General features: G+C 39.2%; 1 protein-coding gene across 2 annotated transcripts in view; it reads left to right on the plus strand.

Moving 5' to 3' along the window:
• LOC122539551 (ubiquitin-conjugating enzyme E2 D3) overlaps positions 1 to 23,633 on the plus strand; it is a 39,380-nt gene that overhangs the window by 9,948 nt on the left and 5,799 nt on the right. Inside the window, exons 3-7 of one of the 2 annotated variants that reach the window (XM_043674531.2) lie at positions 1,827 to 1,858; positions 1,940 to 2,017; positions 12,967 to 13,072; positions 17,803 to 17,896; positions 21,146 to 21,195. In XM_043674531.2, the coding sequence (XP_043530466.1) occupies positions 1,827 to 1,858; positions 1,940 to 2,017; positions 12,967 to 13,072; positions 17,803 to 17,896; positions 21,146 to 21,194 (359 nt within the window). In that variant the 3' untranslated portion in view covers position 21,195. The remainder of the gene's footprint in view (positions 1 to 1,826; positions 1,859 to 1,939; positions 2,018 to 12,966; positions 13,073 to 17,802; positions 17,897 to 21,145; positions 21,196 to 23,633) is intronic. The other variant, XM_043674532.2, reaches the window with a different exon arrangement.

The following is a 23,633-nucleotide window of genomic DNA, read 5'->3' on the forward strand; positions in this document are numbered from 1 at the left end:
TGGAGGATGCAGTAAATGTATTCGAGCCAAATTTGCTGATAACACAAAAATTAAATGGGAAGGAAGGTCGAAAGAAGGATACAGTTTTACAGAGAGACGTTGATAAGTCAATTAAGTAGGCAAGCAGTTGGTAAATGGATTATAATGTGGAAAAATAAGTTGTTTTGGAAGGGAGAACGAGAAAATTAAATATCATTTAAATGGAGAAAAACTGCAGCAAGTTGCAGTACCAAGGGACTTTGCTATACTTGTGCACAAACCAAAAAGCTAGCACAAGGTGAACACTTAATCCACGAGGAAAGATCACAGATTATTCCATCTACACGGAAGGAACCTCATAGGGTGTAAGCTGTAGAAGGTACATTTCTATCCTCTTTTAATAGTTTTCATGCTCTGGATAGAATATTGGCTTTCAAAAAATAGCATTCTGGTGCTGAATGGCTTGCATGCCTTCACAAAATCGCACATTGATATGCTCACTTTATTTGTGCCATAAAAATGGTTTAGCTTTGCTCATTCTGTAAATATATTTCATTTTTTAAATAATTTCTCAACAATTTTAAGCGGGATTTCCTGGTGTTGTTTTGGCACTGAGGCAAGGCATACTTAGTCTCTAATTTTAAACGAAGCAGTATCATCATTACTTCAGTAAGCAGTATCTCATACATAGAAATGCGTAACGCAATTATGAAAAGGATCTTGGCAGCGGTATTAGATTTTTTTTTGCTGCTTTGATTGGCTACTTTTTTTGTGGAATTTATAGAATGAGGAAATGACATCCATATTCAGTATCATTTCTGTTCATAGTCATGCTGCAGATGGAGAGAAAACAGACATCGACAGGTCGCATCTATTTTCCTCAAGCACCTTTCAATTTCCTTTGGAAAATTATAATTTTGAACTTCCTGAGCAAATATTTCTAGATTATTAAGACTGAATAAAACAACATTTTTCCTCAAGTTCCAACTGTGTCGCTAGTCCCAACCCTTAATCTCCTTCCCGACATTAACTTCACCTACCTTTGTCTAAACCTGTCATAAACTAGTGGACCTTTATGAAATCTTCCCTTAATCTCCTTTGGTGCAAGGTGAACAACTCCCGGTTGCTCCAAACTAACTTTGTAGCTACAAAATATTCCTTGTCCTTTCCAATAAATCTCTGCATCCTCTCAAGGTAGTTGTCTTTTCGAAAGTGTGGTTACCAGATTTGGCCAATACTCTAGTTGTGGCCAAATCTGTTATCTTTAGAAGATTAGTTGGAGCATTTGAAAATAGATGTTGGGGGTTATTATTTTGTGGTTTTGTTCTAGCATATCTGAAGCTTTCTATATTTGTGCTGATTATACTTAATTCTGACTGGTCAGTTTGATCCACTTTTGGGAGTGTAGAGTAATCATGTCCTGCTTACTAGTGAGTTTGCCTGGTTGGGCTTTAGAGTGTTTTTTAAGGTTTCGTTCTTGAACAAATAACTGTTTCCATTTTGAATGGATTCGCAATCTCAATAGCAACATATAATGGATATTGCTGCGAAAACTATTTGCTAATACCTATTTATTTGGGACGAGAAATGATGTTTCTTTTGGGTACGTGACTCACTACCATTTAGAAAATGTGCAAAGGTTCGATTTAATGTATACTGACATCCCAAGTAATGGCACATTTCAGTAATGTGTGGTGTGCATTTTATTATCCAATCTTTAAACTCAACATTGAATGACTGTACAAAGCTATTGTTTCCCTTCAACCCTCTGTATTGGCTAATGGAGCATGCAACAATCCAAAGTGATTTACATTTCATACTAATGGCCAGTATTTCTTTCTTCTTAGTGTTTCACTGGCAAGCCACAATCATGGGACCTGTAAGTATTTATTCAAAGTTTGGTATACAGATGTTTATTATTAAAGGATTGTAAAATTAATTTTCATTTCTTTCTCAACAGAATGATAGTCCATATCAGGGTGGAGTCTTTTTCTTGACAATTCACTTTCCTACAGACTACCCTTTCAAACCACCCAAGGCAAGTATAGTTGTTAAGTGGTGATGTTTAAAATGTGGACAATCTGACAACATTGTGTTTAAATCAAAGCATTGGAGTAAGGAGGGATAACGAAAGAGTTGGGTTGGTGTGACACATGTTAAATTTCCAAAATAGCTGGATGGATAATAGACCAATTATGGTTCTTGCAGTTAATCTGTATGTTAATGGGTTGCTCCATTTCCTGACTGTCATGGTTCGTATCCTCTGAGTTCCTGAATGAAATTCAGATCCACCGTGGGCGGCACGGTGGCACAGTGGTTAGCACTGCTGCCTCACAGCGCCTGAGACCCGGGTTCAATTCCCGCCTCAGGCGACTGACTGTGTGGAGTTTGCACGTTCTCCCCGTGTCTGCGTGGGTTTCCTCCGGGTGCTCCGGTTTCCTCCCACAGTCCAAAGATGTGCAGGTCAGGTGAATTGGCCATGCTAAATTGCCCGTAGTGTTAGGTAAGGGGTAAATGTAGGGGCATGGGTGGGTTGCGCTTCGGCGGGTCGGTGTGGACTTGTTGGGCCGAAGGGCCTGTTTCCATGCTGTAATGTAATCTAATCTAATCTAAATCTAATCTAATCTTATCCTGTGTTTCTGCACTCTTTAAGAAACTGAGTTATAGAATTGGTTTTCAAGATTTATAATGTATCAAATTTCATCGCGCTTCTGTTATTGCTGATGTTTCAATAGACATGCAGTCCCTATCAAGATGACCAATATTAACCTGTTTGATGTTGGATGGCATCACAGCTGGAGGGACTTCTACTCGGTCTTTCCAGTAGTTGTCTTACTATAAGGAGCTTTTCAATTTAGGATTGCAGCGCTTAAGTTGTCAGCTGAATTGGATCAGCTGACTAGTAAAAATCATACCAATGTGTGTGGCTTAATGTTAGTGAATTTTATCTTTCATCCAATAGGTTAATTATGGAACCTTTCTGACTTCATTAATAAACGTTACCACACGATTGAAAAATCAGCAAGTGACCCACTGTGAGGCGATCATTTTTAAGCTTTTTTTTCTGGTTGGAGGAACTAGGAGGATTTAAATTAACTTAGCAGAGTGTGGGGAACCAGGAGAGAATATTGGAAAGTAACACCATGATGCACCATGAGAATGCTAAAGTTGAGAAAAATATGCTAATAGGTTGAATAGAATAAGGCAGAATGTATCAAATTCTCAATCATTTATAGTGTGCATAGATGAACGTGCTTGTTTTTGCAGGTACAGATCGCCATGTAAGATTATGATGATGTGGTGAGAATGGAGACCCAGCTTTTGGGAAAGTGGGTGTTCTATATGTTAAATATTGTTGGTTGAGATTTTTGCTTGGAAGAAAGCCAACAAGGAGGTGGTGTTTTTGTTTAAGTAGGACATTACAGATTGGAGGAAGATTCTGTTCAAAAGTAGATTCGCGTTGTCACGCGCTAAGTTTAAGAGTGTTAAGTACATTGCTTGATGCCGTCTCCAGGTCTCAACCCTTAAGAAGAATTGTGAGGCACAAATCTGCAACAAAGTTACAGAGTTGTCATAGTGGTTGTGGGAGACGTTAGTTACCACTCTATGTAGTAGGAGAGTTTAGTAGGACAAGCATTCCTAGATTGCTAGACCTTGAAAATGTGATGGGCCAAGTAGATCACGTGACAGTGGGGAATATTTAGGGGTCCGTGATCATTGTATCCTAAGGTTTAGGAAGACAATTGACAAGCAAAGAACTGACCTCGGTTGGCGGGGGGAGGGAAGAGAATGGAATTGGAACTAAAACTTGATGCGGAGAAAAGCTATTGGTAATAGCACATACTCAAGGTAGTTTCCCAAAGGGAAGGGTAAGAGTTCCCTGCATTATAAATGAGATTGAAGTTAAGTTACCAAAGGAAATCAGGTAGTAAACAATTGAGAACCAACCTGAGTATAGAAAGTTCAGATGGAGGTGAAGAAGCAAAAAGACTGGCAGCTAACATCAAAAGCAATTCCAAAGTTTATGTAAATGCATCAATAGTAAAATGGTTGTAAAGGTGTATGGCATAGATTTTAAGTGATGAGTGGAAAAACTTGTTCAATTTATAGTTAGGGTCCGGAATGCAGTGTCTGGAAATGTGGTGGAGGCAGGTTCATTTGAGACATTTGAGTGCATTGGGTGATTATTTGAACATAATTAGTGTTCAAAGTTATGGGGAAAAGGCAGGGGATTTGCACTAGGTAATAGAACTGGTGCAAGCCTAAAGAGGCCGCCTTCTGCTCAGTTTTAAGATTTTTTTGACTGATTAGTAACCAGAAAAGGGAGTTAAACACATAAGAGGCATGGCAGAGGTATTAAATGAATACTGCACATTTGTGTTATTCAATCAGGTACATATTGCCTAGTGTAAACTCTGTCACTGGAAGGGTTTAAAATTGATGATCAGGTATTGCATAAGCTGTCAGTAGTTCAGGTTGAGAAGACACTGAGTCTGTGAGATGCATAGCAAGGAGTTCAAGAAAGTGGAAGTGAAACTTTTCAGAGGCGATTTCAATAATCTTTCAATCTTCTCTGAACATGAAGATGGTGCTGGGGAATTGCAAACACTTTTTTTTAGAAAAGGTCACCCCAAGAATTACATGCCGGTTGGTTTATTAACATCGGTGGTGAGAAGCTCAGAATCAATTTATTGGGATAAAATTTGTAGTCATGCAAAAATATCAGGTGATTTGGAAGAGACAGTACGGATTTATTAAGGGAAAACTGTGTCTAATGAATTGGCTGAAGTTTTGAGTTGGAGGGCAACTTTTGTACGTGGGATTTCAAAAGGTGTTTGATGTGGTGGAACAGACTTAAAGGGACAGTAGCAGCATGGCAAAAAGATGGTTGAGCAGTAGGGAGCAGCGAATGTTTTTCAGGTTGAAAGCTTAGTGGAGTTCCCTCTTTTGGTAATGGGACCCTTTCAGAAATAGTGGCTAATTATCCTTTAAATATGGATGCTGGTGTGATGATGGGTGAGGAAGAGGGGGGCCCTATTTCTGTTGTGGGAGGGAAGAGAGGGGATGTGAGCCAAAATGAGGGAGATGGGTCAGATGCAACTGAGGCCACTGTCAACCATGGTGGGGGGAAATCTTTGGTTGGGGAAGAAGTTGGACCCTTTGGAGGCTGCATTGTCGATGCTTGTATTGTTAGAACAGATGAGATGGAGGAACTGGAAGAATGGAATAGTTCAGGTTGTAAGTTTGCTCACTGAGCTGGAAGGTTTGTTTTCAGGCTTTTAGTCACTGTGCACATAGTCACTGTAACATAGTCAGTGAGCCTCTGGTGAAGTGCTGGGTGTTATGTCCCGCTTTCTATTTGTGTCTTAGTCTCTTAAGGTGGGTGAGATACTTCTGGTTCTTTTTCTCAGGTTGGTAAATGGGGTCCAAATTGACATGTCTATTGATGGAGTTCTGGTTTGAATGCCTGGCATCTAGGAATTCCCATGCGTGTCTCTGTTTAGCCTGTCCCAGGATGGATGTGTTGTTCCAGTCAAAGTGGTGACCTCCTTCGTCTGTATATAAGGATACTAATGATAGTGGATCATGTCTTTTGGTGGCAAGTCGGTGTTCATGTATCCCGGTTTTCTGCCTGTCTTTCCGATGTAGTGTTTGTTACAGTCCTTGTATGGTATTTTGTAAATGACATTCGTTTTACTGGTTGTTGGTATAGAGTCCTTTAGGTTCAGCTTCCGCTGTTTGTGTTAGTAGGTTTGTGGGCTACCATGATGCCAAGGGGTCGTAGTAGTCTGGTAGTCATTTCAGAGGTGTCTTTTTATGGTAATGTGGCTAGAGTTTCTGGGAACATTTTCTGCTTGTTTGCTTTTGTTTAGGAATCGGTGGATTATGTCTTTTGGGTACCCATTCTTGAAGAGAAATACCTATACAGCATATTCAAGAAGAACAGATACCCAATAAACATAATCTACCAATTCATAAACAACAAACCCATACAAGCAGACACAATGTGCCCAGAAACTCTAGCCACATTACCATATATCAAAGACATCTCTGAAATGACTACTAAATCACTCTGACCCCTTGGCATCATGGTAGCTCAGAGATGTGGCAGTGAGTTAAACAGAACTGCAGATGTTGGAAATCAGAACAAAATCATAAATCAACTAGAAAAACTGAGCAGGTCTGGTAGCATCTGTGGGGGGAAAGGGTTAACATTTCAGATTCAGGACCCATCTCCACTGACACTCAGCAGCAACAGTGTGTACAATCTATATGATGCACTGCAGAAATTTGCCAATAATCCTTCTACAGCATCTTTCCAGCCCATGACTGCTTCAATCACAAGCACAAGGATAGCCTGCGAGTTCCACTTCAAGCCGCCCGAAATTGTCACTTGGACATGAAACATCATTCCTTGAATGTGATTGAGTGAAAATCTTGGAATTTGCTTCCTAGTGACATCGTGGGTCTACCTACTCCACCTGGACTGCAGTTCAAGGAACCAGCTCCAGCTCACTACTACCATCTCAAAAGGCAACTACAAATGAGCCCAGCCAGCAACACCAATGCCTCACCCATGAACAAAATAAAGGAACACAAGACCTGTGAATGTATACGTAAAAGTCATGTAAGGTGGTGGAACAGGTAGAGAACTGTTAATAAAGAGTGCAGTCAGAGGTCCACAGCACAGAAAAAGGCACACTCAAGTCTGCCAGTCAAAAATAAGTAGCTTATTATTCTGATCCCACTTTCCAGCTCTTGGCTTGCATGTCTTGGAATGTGCACATCTAAATACCGCTTAAATGATATGAGAGTTTCTGCCTCATTGTGTTCCAGATTCTCACCACCCTAAAGGAAGAAAGCATTCCTCTTAAGACCTGTAAAATTCCTGTCAGTTACCTTAAGTTTATGCCTCTTTGAGATTAACCCTTTCACAAAGGGGACAAGTTCCTTCCTGTCTATGCCACTTATAATTTTATACATCTCAGTTGTGTCCTGCCTCAGTCTCCACTGTTCCAAGGAAAACCCTAGTCTATCCATTTGTGGGGCACAAAACTACTCTCCATATTCCAAATGCAATCTTCAGCCATTCATTCCTGGTGAAGGGCTTTTTCCTGAAACGTTGATTCTCCTGCTCCTCGGATGCTGCCTGACCTACTGTGCTTTTCCAGCACCACTCTAATCTTGTCCATCATCTTCAGTACCACTTTTGCCTAACTGCTTTTGGTTTCCTGTTTTCTGCCTCCTCTTCTTAAAGGGGGTGTTGCATTTGCTGTTTTCCAGTCTGCTGGGACCCTCCCTAACTCCAGTGGTTCCTGAAAGATCACTGCCATTGCCTCTACAATCTCTTCAGCTATCTCCTTCAGAACACTTGAGGTGTAGCCCATGTGGTCTGGTGTTTTATCCACCTTCAGATATTTGTTTCCCAGCACCACTTCCTTAGTGATCTCCACTATACTCATCTCTGCCCTCTGATTCGCGAGAAGTTCTATCTTCCACAGTGAAGACTGCAAAATATCTATTTGGTTCCTTTCATTTATGTTCCTCATTACTAATTCTCCAGCCTTATTAGATTGCTGGGAAACATTTATTCCTACTTCTCTCTAACCTTTTAGACATCTAAAAAATTCTGTGGCAATTGTATTTTATATTACTAGCTTACTCTCCTATTTCATCTCCTGTTTATTGCCTTCATTATCTTCTGATTTTTTTTTTAAAGACTTCCCAATCCTCTGGCTTCCCAATACTCTTCACCACATTGTATGTTCCTTTTTTTTGCTTTTATGCTGTCCCTGACTTGCATTGTCAGCCATGGTTGCCTTGCATGTCAGTATGTTTCTTCTTCCTTGGGATGAATTTCTGCTGTGCCTCCTGAAATACCCCATGAAACATTTGGATAGGTATAGGAATAGGAAGGGTTTGGAGAGATGCTGGTAGGTGGGACTAGACTGGGTTGAGATATCTGGTCGGCGTGGACAGGTTGGACCGAAAGGTCTGTTTCCATGCTGTACATTTCTGTGATTCGCATGCATGCATGCACACAAGTCTATGGGGTGAATTTGTATTTGCAGATACATTCAATTTTGCTGAAACAAAATGCACAATCTGCAGGCAGTCCAACCCTTAGGTCTCTCTCATATCTTTCCCCCCCTCACACTAAACCTATGCTCTCTAGTTCTGGACTCCCCCACCCCAGGGAAAAGACTTTGTCTATTTATCCTATCCATTCCCCTCATAATTTTGTAAACCTCTATTAGGTCACCCCTCAGCCTCTGACGCTCCAGGGAAAACAGCCCCGCCTGTTCAGCCTCTTCCTATAGCTCTAATCGTCCAACCCTGGCAACATCCTTGTAAATCTTTTCTGAGCCCTTTCAGGTTTCAAAACATCTTTCCAATAGGAAGGAGACCAGAATTGCATGATCCAACTCGTCCATGCTGACCAGATATCCCAACCCAAGTCTTTTCCCTGGGGTCGGGGAGTCCAGAATTCGAGGGCATTGGTTTAGGGTGAGAGGGGAAAGATATAAAAAGAGACCTAAGGGGCAACTTTTTCACACAGAGGGTGGTATGTGTATGGAATGAGCTGCCAGAGGAAGTGGTGGAGGCTAGTACAATTGCAACAGTATGGACAAGTTGGACCGAAGGGTCTGTTTCCATGCTGTACCTCTCTCTGACTCTGACCAGCTCCTCCCTCATATCTTTCCTTTACCAAGCTGTAATTTTACAACTAATTCCAGCTTTCCCCCCTCAAACTATAGGGTGAGCTCGATTTATGTAGGGGATCCTTCACTTTAAGCTCCCTAATGAAGTCAGTCTTATTAAACATCACCACATGCAGAATTATCTGTCCCCTAGTGTGTTCAAATGTAAGCTCCTCCAAAAAATCATCACATAGACATTACGCAAATTATTTTCCTCAAGATCTGCTATCAACCGGGATTACCCAGTCCACCTACATATTGAAGTTCTCCGATTATTGTAATAATGCCTTTCTCATGTGCCTATTCTATCTCCTGATTTATTTTCTTTCCCACATCCTAACTACAGCAAAGAGGCCTGTACACATCTCCCAAAAAAGGTCTTTATTTCCTTTGCAGTTCATCTCTACCCAGACAGATCTGCACTTTCCAACTCTATATCACTACTTGCTATTGATTTAATTTCATTTCTTAGCTGCAAGAGGATCAGGTTGCCTGCTTCCTAAGACTGAGATACCCACAATATCATACCTGGCAATTTCAATCTCTATAACCAGCTCCATTTGCATTTTTGTATATTGTATGCATTTAAGTACAACTTCCTTAGTCCTGCATTGACTGCCCTACTTCTCAATGTTGTCTGCTCATCACTTTATTCCATAATTTTCCATGCAACTGAATCCACGCCCCCACTGTTTAGTTTGAAGCTTTATTTACTGCCTTTATAATGTGATTCACCTGGACTCTGTTCCATTGGAACAGCTCCTTCATTTCTCAGTACTGGTGCCAGTATCCCATGAATTTGAACCTTTCTCTCCCATTCCAATTTTTGAGCCACACTTACCTTTTTAAACTTGTTGACCATGTGCCAATTGCCTCATGGCTCAGATAATATTTCAGAGATTATTACTTTTTTGCTTCTGCTTTATAATTTAGCCCCTAACTGCTCATATTCTGTCAACATAATCTATTTCCACTTGGTACTTAAATGAACCATGACAATGGATCTCTCCCCTTACTCTCCAAGTTCCTCTGCAGCACACATATGATGTCCTGAACCTGGGTAACAGATAGTCAACACAGACTTTGGGAATTGTGACCCTGGCCACAAGAGAAGAGTGTTTATTCCTCTGATTACCCATTCTTATAACTAACAACTATTTTTCTTTTCAACTCTTCCACCCCAAACGCGCACACCCCAATTTCCACACATGCGCACACCCCAATTCTCTCTCTCGCACGCACCCAGGTTTTCTTCCTGCAGCCCTCATTCTCCTCCACATATCAATATTCTCAAATCTGTTAAATGAGCTCAAGACTGAGGCTCCTTCAGCACTACCTTTTGGATTTCTCTGCCTGCCTTGCTCATAGTCACATCCTCCTGTCCCAGACCACTGACTGAATTTGAGGTTGTTAATCTAATCCTTAATGCTCCCTTGGTCCTACTGTTCATCACGTATATATATCTTATATCTTATATATATCTTGCGATATATGCTATTCTAGTCTTCGTTAATAGCCTCCCTGTCTGCTCTTATGTTGTCTATGATGAACTTTTATAGGATGCTAATCTGACCACAGCTAGAGTGCAATTCCTAGTCTGATGCTATAGGAAAGATGTGAATGCCTTTGTCATCCTGTTTCCCTATCCCCGTATCAGTTGAAGCAATAACTCAGACACAGTATGGCTTTACTTCCATCATCTTTATTCCGGGCCCTAGAGGGAGAGAGAACGATCATCCATGTTAGTAGAGACCTGCGTTATTGGTCTTCTCTTGAAATGCAGATTCTTAATGGATGAAATAGTCGCTTACAGGGCACGGCCTCGAAATAAATGGCTTTACATAAGGAATGCTTTTTCACCTTCTCAACCCACTTCCCTTGCCTCCAGCACCTCATTGTTTACTGCAAGCTCTTATCTGATCCAAGTCATGCTAGTTGAGCCTTTGTCCCACACAACCCAAAACCTGACTCTTTCCCTACCTGCTCATACCTTATACACTTTCTCACCTTGGAGAGAGTGCCAAAGTTTTATGAGAATGGTGTCAAGGATGAACCACTTAGGTTAGGAAGAAAGATTGGAGATGGGACAGTTTTCCTTGGAAAAATCTGAGGAGATTTAATAGAAGTTTTCAAAACTGCATGATCTGGACAAAGTAGGTAGGCAGAAACACTCGCAAGGACATTGAGAATAAAAGAGCACAATTTGAAAGTGTTTTGTAAAAGAAGCAAAGATGAAGTGAGAAGACTTTTCACCACAAGCAGTTAGGATCTGAATTGAATTGTCTGGAAATGTGGAGGCAGGTTTAATTGAGGCTTTCAGGAGAGCATTTGATGACCATTTAAGTAGTACCTATCTCAGCCTTTTCCCTTTAACCTTGCACATTTTTTCTAAGTTCAAATGTTTCGTTTGTGTAGACATGAAGGCATGAATGGCCTCTGTTTGAATCAGAATAATTATGATTTCTGACTACAGGTGTCAATGGATTTCTCTATTTCCATTCTATTTAAAATATGGAATAAACTTGCATTCACTCAGCGCTTTACAATCTCATAGCTATTAAAGTATTTCAGAAGTGTTGTTACTGTTTTCTGTAGGCAGACCGTAGCCAGTCACCCACAAACAGTGAACTCATTGGCTGATTGTTGTAATTGAATATGTACTCTATACAAATAAAGTTTGAACTTGAATTCCACTTTGTTTACTGTTGCATCCAAAAGACCAAATCTTTGGCAGTGTTGAGCTTCCTTGGTGTTGTGTTCAAGCCTCTGAAGTAGGACTTGAAACCACAAATATCTGAGATAGAGATGCTGTCACTTCAAGTTGATATTTGGGGACACAATTGAAATTGCTCAGGGATTATAGACAACTAGAAACTAGAATTTAATCTAAACTTTGCAAACTAAATCACAGTTAAAGGGTAGAGTCCTTTATATGGATTTTCTAGTTGCTACGGATCTAGAGAAGATATCTGCTTCACTATAAACTAACTTGCTCTTAAGCAAAGGAGGTTACCTCAGAGTACAACAGGATCTTGATCCAATGGGCTGAGGAGTGGCAGATGGAGTTTAATTTAGATAAATGGGAGTTGCTTCATTTTGGGAAGGCAAATCTTAGCAGGACTTGTACGTTTAATGGTAAGGTCCTCGGGTGTGCTGCTGCACAAAGAGACCTTGGAGTGCAGGTTCTTAGCTCCTTGAAAGTGGAGTGAAGATGGATAGTGAAGAAGACGTTTGGTGTGTTTTTCTTTTATTGGTCAAAGCATTTAGTATTGGAGTTGGGGGGGGGGGGGGGGGGTCATGTTGCGGCTGTACATGACATTGGTTAGGCCACTGTTGGAATATTGTATGCAATTCTAGTCTCCTTCCCATTGGAAGGATGTTGTGAAACTTGAAAGGGTTCAGAAAAGATTTTCAAGGATGTTGCCAGGGTTGGAGGATTTGGGCTATAGGGAGAGGCTGAAAGGCTGGGGCTATTTTCCCTGGAGAGTCGGAGGCTGAGGGGTGATCTTATAGAGGTTTATAAAATCATGAGGGGCATGAATAGGGTAAATAGACAAGATTTTTTTGGGGGTGGGGGAGTCCAGAATTAGAGGGCATAGGTTTAGGGTGAGGGGGAAAGATATAAAAGAGACCTAAAGGGCAACTTTTTCACAGAGGGTGGTACATGTATGGAATGAGCTGCCAGAGGAAGTGGTGGAGGCTGGTACAATTGCAACATTTAAAAGGCATTTGGATGGGTATATGAATAAGAAGGGTTTAGAGGGATGTGGGCCAGGTGCTGGCAAATGGATTAAGTTGGGATATCTGGTCGGCATGGACGAGTTGGACCGAAGGGTCTGTTTCCATGCTGTATGTGTCTTTGACTCTATGATGTTGTTTGGGTCCTTTTTCATCAGAATATTGATTCCATTTGTGCACAATTTTGAGTGGGCTAAGACCTGGAGGCGCTAAGTGTTTCCTAGTTAAGGTTACTATTCTAACTTCTCTACCAAGGATCATTCTTAGTTGGGGTTAATTGCAGATTTTTCTCCTTTTTCAGTTCTTCTGATTTATCTACCATTTCACGACTAACATTTTTAGCTTGCTGAATTGTGCTTTTTATCATGGGTTGCAGCAACTCTTCACTTATGAAGAGGCAACCAAGTATTCATGAGCCTTTTTAATTTTCACGATTGCATAATGTTTTGGCATTGATTAATTGTTTCTATCAAATTAATAACAGACTAAAGTTTGTGAATGCGCTATTGTCTCTGGTGCAGGTTGAATAAAGCTTTTTTTCTTGCAGGTTGCGTTTACTACAAGAATTTATCATCCAAATATTAACAGTAATGGCAGCATCTGTCTTGATATTCTAAGATCACAGTGGTCCCCTGCTTTAACTATTTCTAAAGGTACAGTGAAACTAATTATTTGTTACTTTTTGAAGAACACAATCTATAGCGTAGCAATTCTCTGGGAAAAGTGCTAAGAGTCCTGCAACAATTGTTTGTAGGTTTTTGAGCTTTGCCTGCTGATTTCTAGTTGTAAAAAGAAAGTAAACAGGTAATGAAGGAAATTATTTGAATTGCTGGCAGCAGATTCTTGGTCATTTTTCTGCATTGGCAGTATTTTTAAATGCACATTGGAAAATGTAAGTGTTGGGACAACATAACTATATTTCTGAACTATGTTAATAACAAAGCTGGAAGATATCAAATTGTTTGGACACCTTGGTTTAAATAGGGTTCACCAAGGAATGAGGTCAATTATTTCATGTCTATAAGTTACCTGTTGATTCCAAAAAGTCAAATAACCTTGGAAAAACATCCAAGCAAGGCTTTTATGATATGAGATAAATTGAGTTTATTGGCTTTAATTGCTTGAAAACCTGTTTGGAAGAGTTTGTGGAGTCCTGTACTACAGCCTGCTGAGCCATCCTTTCTGATCAGGAAAAGGGAAAGGCTTCTAAAACTTGCAGTAGCCTTTCACCTGTGCCAATGTGTGCCCTGTCAAAGTTGAAGGGACCCTTTCTTGGCTGTGCTGAACCAAAACGGATTGTTTGTTAATGGTGAAAATATATTTCCCTAACTCTGGGTTCAGTGAATATAACCAGTTAAAATGGTAACTTTAATATTTTGTCCTAATTTTATTTTGCTATCTGGATTTGTTTTTCTGGTGGGTAGTTTGCCTTGCAGTTTCTGGTCAACTTTCCTTCAACGTTTAAAACTTTAAATGTTGCTTTTTAATTGCTAAATTTTATTAAACAGTTTAATTTTGGGAACACCTTTATCAACCTCCTTTCCCCATAATTTTTAAAATTGCAACAAGCTGGGTAAAAACTTTGTTATGGTGAAATAATGAGTGACTTTTCAGCTACTTTCAGTTATCCCTAAACTGAGCCAAATAAAATGGCTAATGGTTATAAATCAAGTTCATAAAAGTTAGTAAATGGTTGAGATGAAACTTCCACTCATTACCTGCAACCAGTTTATAGGAACAAATTTATTTGGTCTCTTTTGTATCTAGTTTAAATTATTTTTCTTCAGAGACAGTTTCTAGAAATATTAATTGAATGTTAGAGACTTTTGTAAAGGACTATGGAATATTTTACAAAGGTTCTTACTTTAATTACAATAAATCTTTCCTTATACCTAGTCTAATTGTATGGCGTTGCACAATTCTTTAGCAGATCACCGATCTATTGCACCTAATCATAAACAAATTTATTCCAACCTAGGCAAATGTATAGGCACATTTGTTTTATTTCAGCTGACTAGGTCATTCTTCTAATTTGACTGGTAGCCTTGACTTCCACTATCTTTTTCAGCTTCAGCAACCACAACCAAGTAAGTCTAAACAAACAAGCACAACTGAATAACTCATAAGTTAGGTGCACTTACAGTTAAGTTTGACATTCTTAAAATGATGATCCTCAAAATTAGGATATTCTACTTTGTTAGTTCTCAACTTGTCACTTTAATATGTCACAAACACTTAAATTGATTTTGTTGATTAAGTAAAATCAGGGCTCAGATCTGCATCGCAACCTGTGGCAGGATTCTGCAAAAGTTGCACCTTGTCATAAAGGGACAAGCATACACACATTATAACATTTACTTGGCCCCAGTGTTTAAATGATCCAAGAACTAACAAATAGCTCCATCTGTTGTGCCTCCATTTTAGTGTGTTCAACGGTACTTGAAGACACTAAGTCTTACTCCTTTCATCTCCTTTTGACAATATTAAACTTCTTCGGTGCTTCCCTATTTCTAGTCTGTCTTCCCCTCCTTCGCAGCCATGATGCACCTGATAATTGACACACCAAAATTTGAGGTGAAGCTGATAACTAATGGCTCACCATACTGTAAAAATAATGAGATTGCAGACATATCTCTCCACTTGCAACTAACTACAGACACATTTTGATCTTGAATGAACAAGTGTGTTTTGAACAATTTTCAGGGCCTAGGGACAGGAAGCAATTTTTATTTTCAACCTGTCATAAAAACACAATGTAAGAAATGGGAATGGACCATTTAATCCTTCAACTTATGTCATTCATTAAGACCATGGTTGATCTGAGTAACTGTCACTTTCCTTCCTGTGCCTTTACATCCCTTTAGAGAAAAAAAAATTCCTGTGTCAAAAAGCCCTTGTCAATAACACAGTCTTGGTTATATTAAATCTCCCAACCACCACCTGTTCACTTGGGGGGAAGAGAATTCTAAACACTCCCAGGAATTTCTTCATCTCCATATCAACTAGGAGAGTCCTGATTTTGATTTTGAAATTGTGTTCAATAGCTCAGTTTTCTCCTCAAGATGAAGCTTCCTCTCACCTCTGTCAAGCCTCCAAATCTAGAGAGAGATTATCTCTCCCCTAAACTCCAGAGCATGAACCAAATGGTCTACTCCTGTACCTTTGTTCCAGTACTTCAATGAGTACAGGCCCAATCTGCTTAACCTGTCCTCTAGGTTCAGTCTCACCTGTGCTTTTCAAATCCTTGATTCAACCTTTGGATTTTAATTTTCCTCCATTCTAAGTAAACATTATCTAAAACTAATAATCCAGCTGCCCTTAAACAATACCCAGCTCCCTCAAACATGCACTGTATCACAATTATTTACTTTTTGAACACTAAAACCACCTTCCCATTTAGACAGTTTAACCTGCACATTGCAATGAGCAGTACATGAAAGATGTTCCAACAGTAATGGTTTAAACATTGTGGTGTTCTGTCAATGTGTAATGCTGAAACCAGAGGATATGGTGCATTTGGATTTTCAAAAAAATCATTTCATATTATGAAACATGAGATTATTATGTAGTGCTCGTGGGACAGGTAATGTATGAACATGAATTAAAAATTGATTAATGAACAAAACAAAGGAAGACTACTAACTAGAGGGTGCACTGCAAGGAATAGTATATAGATTTTTACTTACAATTTATAACAATAAAGATCTAGCATTACGTATGCATCTTCAGTTGCTGATAGTACAAAGTTAAGTTGGAAGATAAGCTGTGAGGACATCACAAAGACTAAAAGGATTTTGACATACTACATGAAGTAGCATGGCATAAGGATTATAATTGGAACAAAGAATAGTACAGCACAGGAGCAGACACTTCACCCCAACAAGCCTGCACTGACGCGTTATGCTTTTCTAAATAAAGGAAACCTTTTGACTCGACACTATCCATATCCCTCTATTCCCTGCTTTTCATATCTGTCAGGCTGCCTCTTAAACATTGCTATTATATTTGCCCAGATTAAATTTCATCTGCCACTTCTCTGCACAACTTTCCAGGCTGTCTATATCCTGCTGTATACTCTGGCAATCCTCCTCCGTATCCACAGCTCCCCCAACTTCTGTTTTCTATTAACTTACTAATCAAACCACTACGTTATCTTCCAAATCATTAAACAAAGAAATAACATTAGCTAGTCTCTAGTCCTCTGCGACTTCACCTGTGACTGAAGAGGGTGCAAAGATGTCTTACTAGGCCCTAGCAATTTCCTTCCTCCCCTCCATCAATATTCTGGGATTGATCCCGTCAGATCTTGGGGACTTGTTTACAGTAGTGATTTTCAAAACACCCAACAACTTTTTATATACCAACATTCCTTAGAATATCAAGATACCCCTCTCTGGACTCACCATTTACCAAGTGCTCTTCCTTTGTGAATACCAATGCAAAGTATCTAAGGACCTCACCCACTTTCATTGGCTCCATGCATAAATTCTCACCTTTATCCTTGAGTGGACCAACCCTTTCCCTAGCTAACCTCTTGCTCCTTAAAGACTTATGAAAAGCCTTGAGATTTTCTTTAATCTTGTTTGTCACTTCATGGCTCCTCGTATTTTCACAATTCTAAAACAAGCTAAAGATCCGAACTCTGGTGAAAGCACATTCCAGTTTACAACCAAAAGATTAATTTCATGATAGGCAGTTGAAGGGATAACCACGTTGCATTGGGTACTTCTTGAGTTTTAATTAGATTTGTGCAAAGTTAAGTGGTCACCTGATACTTTACATTTTAGAACTACTTATGGTATCTCAAATATAGAAATGCAAAAAGGTGTGAAGCTAAAGAAGACATGAGATGTATAATATGTAGATGATTCATTCAGACCCGTGTTTTGGTGGAACCTGGTGCAAAGTTGTATTGGGCTGTGAACTGTCATGGCTATAAGCATCTTGGCACAAATAATTTCAAGTTGCAATTTTATCGCAAAAGAAGCTTTAGGAAAATCATATCCAGTACATGGACAGTAGAATTTATCCTTTTAGGACAGTTTGTAATTGAGTAATTGCACATGGTGAATGCTTACTAGTGAAATCTGTGGTATCATAATTTCATGTGTTTTATTACTTTGAAAGCAAAAACCTTCAAAAGAATGTTGAGTAGTATTAATTCAAATTTCAGTTTTCTAATTTTTCCAAGTATAATTTCTCCAAATACCGATGTGGTAAATGTTAACCTTTGACAAACTGAAGACTGAGAATATTCAAAGTTGTTATGTGTCTTGTCTCATTTAGAGGCAGGTGACTTCAAACTAGAGTAAAGTAACTGTGTGTTTCAGAAGGGTGAACGTTTATAGAAAAAAAACTTGAATTGCTGATATTTATTTTGCAGTACTATTGTCCATTTGTTCACTGTTATGTGATCCAAATCCTGAGGACCCGCTAGTGCCAGAGATTGCACGTATATACAAAACAGATAGGGAAAAGTGAGTATTCTTGCAAGTTGCATTTTCAGTGTCAAACTTTGATTTAGCATTTTAAATGTGCAGTTTTTCAATATTTATTTGCAATCCCAAATTGGTATGGAATACCCATTTTTGGAATAGTAAAATATTTTAATGCACTTAATGTATTCTTCAGGAATACTAGCTCCTTCATTGCTATCAGTCATCACTTTCATGCTGAAAGCTGTTGTGGATTACTGTTATGTCTGCATGATCTCAAATTAAAATGAGAGAAAAGTATGTTCTCAACAGTCTACTTAAGATCTAAAGTGCAATAAAAGTTTTCTAAGTTTTATTTAACTGTCAGTGTGCCAAGTAACAATTCCTAGATTAGGGTTCCTAAACTGTTCATGTGGTATGTTCTGATTGCAGCCATTTCCAGTTAACCTATTTAAGTGATCGTTGTTAAAGTGCGATCTCTGTTAATTGTGCAACCTTTTCTAAATGCTCACCCTCTTAACCAATTTGGGCATTTTTGTGGCTCTACGCTGTACGTCAAGGTTGGTCAAAATATATTTGAGGTCTTTTGGTGTGTCTACAAGTACTGGTAGGCAATTGTTGAAGACTACCAATGCCACTCTGCAGCTATCTTCAAAAGACCTTGCTGCCTGGAATATTGAAGACTGGCAATGCTCTGTGCTAGTTGTATACCATTTATAGTACTCAGATAAGCAGTGTAAAGTTCTGTTTATGATTATCGGTTGTTATACTAGGAAAGGCTTCCAAACCTTGTGATGTTGTCTAAACTAAACCAAATCCAAAGACTTTGAAAGCCTTGGTGCTCAACTAACCATCAGTGCATTAATATTCTGCATGAATTTCGAAGTAGAGACTGCTGCAATGGTCAAAGGACTGAAAAAGAGGATGCATGGTCTGATTTTGAGAATGCTGTAGAAGAGATACTAGTTGTGATGTTATAGGTTTTGAGAGTTTATTCATTTTAAAATTCCAAGAAGAATCGAAATAGGTCATGGAAGTCACCTGACTGATTTGCTCATCCAAAACTGTGAAGTAAGATTCACAAAGCCCATGACAGTTTTCTCTGAAGGTGAGTCTTTATTGAAAGCAAGAACTGCCTCAGAAGGTCCTGAAGAACCTAGCTTGTACATTTGCTAGAACTGGATATTCTGGGAATCTGATGTTTTGCTGAAATTGAACAAAATCTTTGAGAGAAAGTGAGGGCTGCAGATGCTGGAGATCAGAGCTGAAAATGTGTTGCTGGAAAAGCGCAGCAGGTCAGGCAGCATCCAAGGAACAGGAGAATCGACGTTTTGGGCATAAGCCCTTCTTCAGAAGAAAGCACATAAGCCCTTCTTCAGAAGAAGGGCTTATGCCCAAAACGTCAATTCTCCTGTTCCTTGGATGCTGCCTGACCTGCGCTTTTCCAGCAACACATTTTCAGCTCTGAAATTGAACAAAGTCAGGATTGCTATTTTAACACATTTGATTTATGAAATTGATATGGAATTGTAAGGAGGATCAATTCGCTCACCAACTTGCTTCAAGGTATTCCTATTGGGAACAGGTTCTATTAGCCTCATTGCTTTAATGCTATCTGCTGTCCAAAACTTCCCAAACTGTATGACATGCTCCAGTAGCAAGTGCAAAAAAAATGTGCTTTCAAGGACCACCCTTTACCATTTTAATGTCCAGGTGTTAGTCAGCACTTTAATGCAGGCATTTATTTGGATATTGGTACAAAATAGGAAAGGGTTAGACAAGCCTGAGCTAATACTAATTGATAGTGTCTGACATCGATATTAACTGGAATCGACATATTGAATCCTTTTGGTGCTGTGCTTTAGATTTACCTAAAGACAGGTGGTAACCCAGGATGACCAGTGATTGTCTACATGGAGTCTAGTTAGTGTTCTTAGATAATGGATGCTGTGGTTTCTGGTGGTGTCAACTGGATGGTGGGTAATACTGGAGTAGATATCTTGTCAAATTCTTTAAAATTTTAAGTCTGTTAAGTAAATGCAAAACTTATGGGTACAGGAAATCTGATATAAAAAAGTGCTGGAGAAACCCAGCAAATCTGGCAACACCCATGGAGAGTGAAACACTTAACATGTAAAGTCTCATGACTCTTCTTTAGAACCAATTCTGAAGAAATGGTGTCATGGGACTTGAAACATTAACTATTTTTCTCAATCTGAGTGCAACCCGACCTAAATTTTTCCAGCACCCTCTGTCTTCTATTTTAAATGTTGGTTAGATTTTATTGATGTTAATTCAAACTTTTTGACCCTACTTGTGGCCATTATTACAGATTTAATGTGATAATCCAAAAAATCATTATTTTTATATTTTTAAGCATGACACTGTTAAAATCAAGGGCCAATCAAATTGCTAGCGTTACGTTTAGGTCATATTTAAATATAATCGGTTTCACTTCGTAAAGGACATGAGTGAAATGTGTATTTTTATTCTGGTAGTGCTTTGATCACTATACAAACTTTTTCAGATTTAGGGTTCCCAGTTCCTTCAGTGGGAGTTGAACTCTTATTTCTGATCATTAGTCCAGGATGCTTGATTACTTGACAGTTATATAACTTAGGATACTGTTGCTTGGTTTACTGCTGAATATGTAATGATTTGTTTGTAGCATTTTAAGATCACATACCTGATTTTTGCCAGTCTTCAAGGGAAAGGAAATCAAATTTGAAGTTGGGAAGAGTAGAAGAGGATTTGGTTATCTCTTTGTAATCAGTACCCTCCACTAGAAGTGTGTCTTGATTTGCCTATCCTGTTCAACAAGTTGGCTTGCAAAATAATGAGAAAGTGAGGACTGCAGATTTTGGAGATCAGAGTCAAAAAGTGTGATGTTGGAATGACAGCCGGTCAGGCAATATCCGATGAGTAGGAGAGTCGACATTTCAGGCATAAGCTGTTCATCAGGAATGTCATTAGTGTACCCCTTTATTCACTGTTCTATATGGAAGCAGAATTTGAATATCATGGATGCTGGAAATGAAATAAAACAAAATATAAATAAAGCATTTGGCAAGTATGGCAGTATCTGTGGAGAAGTAGTATTTCAGACCAATTCTTAAAGCAGTGTGATACTGTTATATTGCCCTAGTTGTTGAAAGCATGTTTAAGTTGTAAGGCAGTTGCTGATTATGTTGAAGCTATCCATATTCCCATGTGAATGAATTGGAGAAAAATCTATGGTTCTCAAACCTTGTAATTTGTAGGTCTGACATTTGTGCTTGTTAACCTTAATAGATATAACAGACTAGCAAGGGAGTGGACAGAAAAGTATGCTGTGCTCTAGGGTAAGGTATTTGCAAATTCTGAAGTCTGATGTGCGTGCACGGCAAGATTCTCTTACACTAAATATTTCTGCATGCTGTTTTATGGGGTGATCAAGTATGAACTAACTCAGCAGGCTAAATTTTTGTTTGGCAAGTGGAAAGAGAAGCAGGAATTGACCAACCTTTTCTCAATTGGTGCATAATCAAATGATTGCTTGTTAAGTATTAGGATGCTTTGGAGGTTTTGCTGGAGTACATGGACTACAAAAGTTCAAGAATACAGCTCACCAACACATTCTCGAGCAACTAGGTATGGGCAATGAATGCTGACCCAGACCCATGCCCATGTCCCACAAGTGAATAAATTCAAAAGTGCTTGATGCTTTAGGCACTGCTGGAAATGGGACTAGATTAATTTAGAACATCTAGTTGGCATGGGTGAGTTGGACCAAAGGGTCTCTTTCTGTGGTGTATAACTTTGATACTCTTTCACACTAGTGCTAGAGTGCAAAAGTACTGGGGTCTTGTATTTCTAAACCACCAGTGAATACAACTGGATATTTTAATAGCTGGTTTTAAGTTCTCACTATCAAAAGCACCCAAGTTCAGCTTTAAGGTTACTGATACAGCCTCTGTAGCACTGGTGTTTTTGCCAATGCATATTGTTTTGCATCATTAGTACTGTGGAAATATAGTGCAAGTTACTTGTTGGATAATTAAGAATGTGACACGTGGACTAGTATTGGCTAACCTTATTCTCTAATCTAAATTAAGAGATGGTTAAAAAATCAGATCGAGATAAACAGGCCAATCAAGCCACTAGTTATGAGAAGATCCCTGGAATCCATAATTGAAGATCACCCTTCAAGATGATCAATCCACTAAGATATTTAAGATTAAGCAATGCTTGACAGTTTGGGTTTTTTTAAAAAAAACTCTTAGACACTATTTCCCTTTTATGAAGCCGTGCTGACCAAATATTCTGCTGTTATTTCCTTCACAATTGATTTCAATACTGTTCCAATAGATGTTAGACTAAGTACCCTATGGTTATCATCTTCTTGCCCCTCTCTTTTTGAATAGTGGTATCATGTTAGCAGTTTTCCAATCCTCTGGTACTTCTCCAGCAAATAAATCTTTTGAAAAATTACAACCAATACATCCACTGTAGGCCCCTCTTTTAGGATCCTAGGATGCAAGCAAACGAACAAAGCCAGGAGACTTATGTGCCTTTTAGTTCCATTAATGTGTTTAATTGTACTTCTCAGTACTTAATTCCTCCCCCGTAATCTTTCGTACTACTATACGATATCTGCTGCTGCTTTAGGATATTCATGAAACGCAGGTGCACTTTTTCCAGTATTGTGCAAAGTATAGAATTGAGTGGAATGGATGCTAGATTTTAATTGCCCCTGAAGTATACTGTAACTTAAAATTATAATGGTTTTCCTAATATATCTTAATGTCAGGATACTAAACTTCCTCAGTGGGCTTGAATTGCTTAAAAATATTAGTTTTGTGCACAACGCACAGCAAGTGTACAAACATAGAACATTACAGCACAGTACAGGCCCTTCAGCCCTCAATGTTGCACCAACCTGTAAAACCAATCTGAAGCCCATCTATTCTACACGATTCCATTTTCATCCATATGTTTACCCAATGACCATTTAAGTGCCCTTAAGTGGCGAGTCTACTACTGTTGCAGGCAGGGCATTTCACGCCCTTACTCCTCTGAGTAAAGAAACTACCTCTGACAACTGTCCTAAATCTAACGCCCCTCAATTTAAAACTGTCTCCTTGTGCTAGCCATCACCATCCAAGGAAAAAGGCTGTCACAGTCCACCCTATCTAACCCTTTGATTATCTTGCATGAATCTACTCAGTCGCCTCTCAACTTTCTGTCTAATGAAAACAGCCTCAAATCCTTCAGCCTTTCCTCATAAGACCTTCCCTCCACAACTTCTCACTTCTGTCATTGACCGGCCCTAATCTTACTCTAGTCACTTTTTTAATGATACACCTATAGAAAGCTTAAGGGTTTTCCTTGATTCTATCTGCCAAAGATTTCTCATGTCCCCTCCTGGCTCCTCTTAATTCTCTCTTTCGGTCCTTCCTGGCTAATTTGTAACTCTCAAGTGCCCTAACTGAGCCTTCACACCTCACCTTTACATTAATCTCTTGACAAGACATTCAACTTCTTTCGTAAACCACGGTTCCCTCGCTTGACAACTTCCACCCTGCCTGACAGGTGCATACTTATCAAGGAGAAACAGTAGTTGTTCCTTGAACAAGCTCCACATTACAATTGTGCCCATCCTCTGTGGTTTCCTTCCCCATCCTATGCATCCCAAATCTTGCCTAATGCCATCATAATTGTCTTTTCCCCCCCAGATATAACTCTTGCCCTGCGCTATATACTTATCCCATTCCATCATTAAAGTAAACATAACTGAATT

Source organism: Chiloscyllium plagiosum, unplaced genomic scaffold (genome assembly GCF_037043375.1).
Source record: "Chiloscyllium plagiosum isolate Xiang-an unplaced genomic scaffold, Cpla_swu_hap1 HiC_scaffold_36, whole genome shotgun sequence".
Taxonomy (NCBI): domain Eukaryota; kingdom Metazoa; phylum Chordata; class Chondrichthyes; order Orectolobiformes; family Hemiscylliidae; genus Chiloscyllium; species Chiloscyllium plagiosum.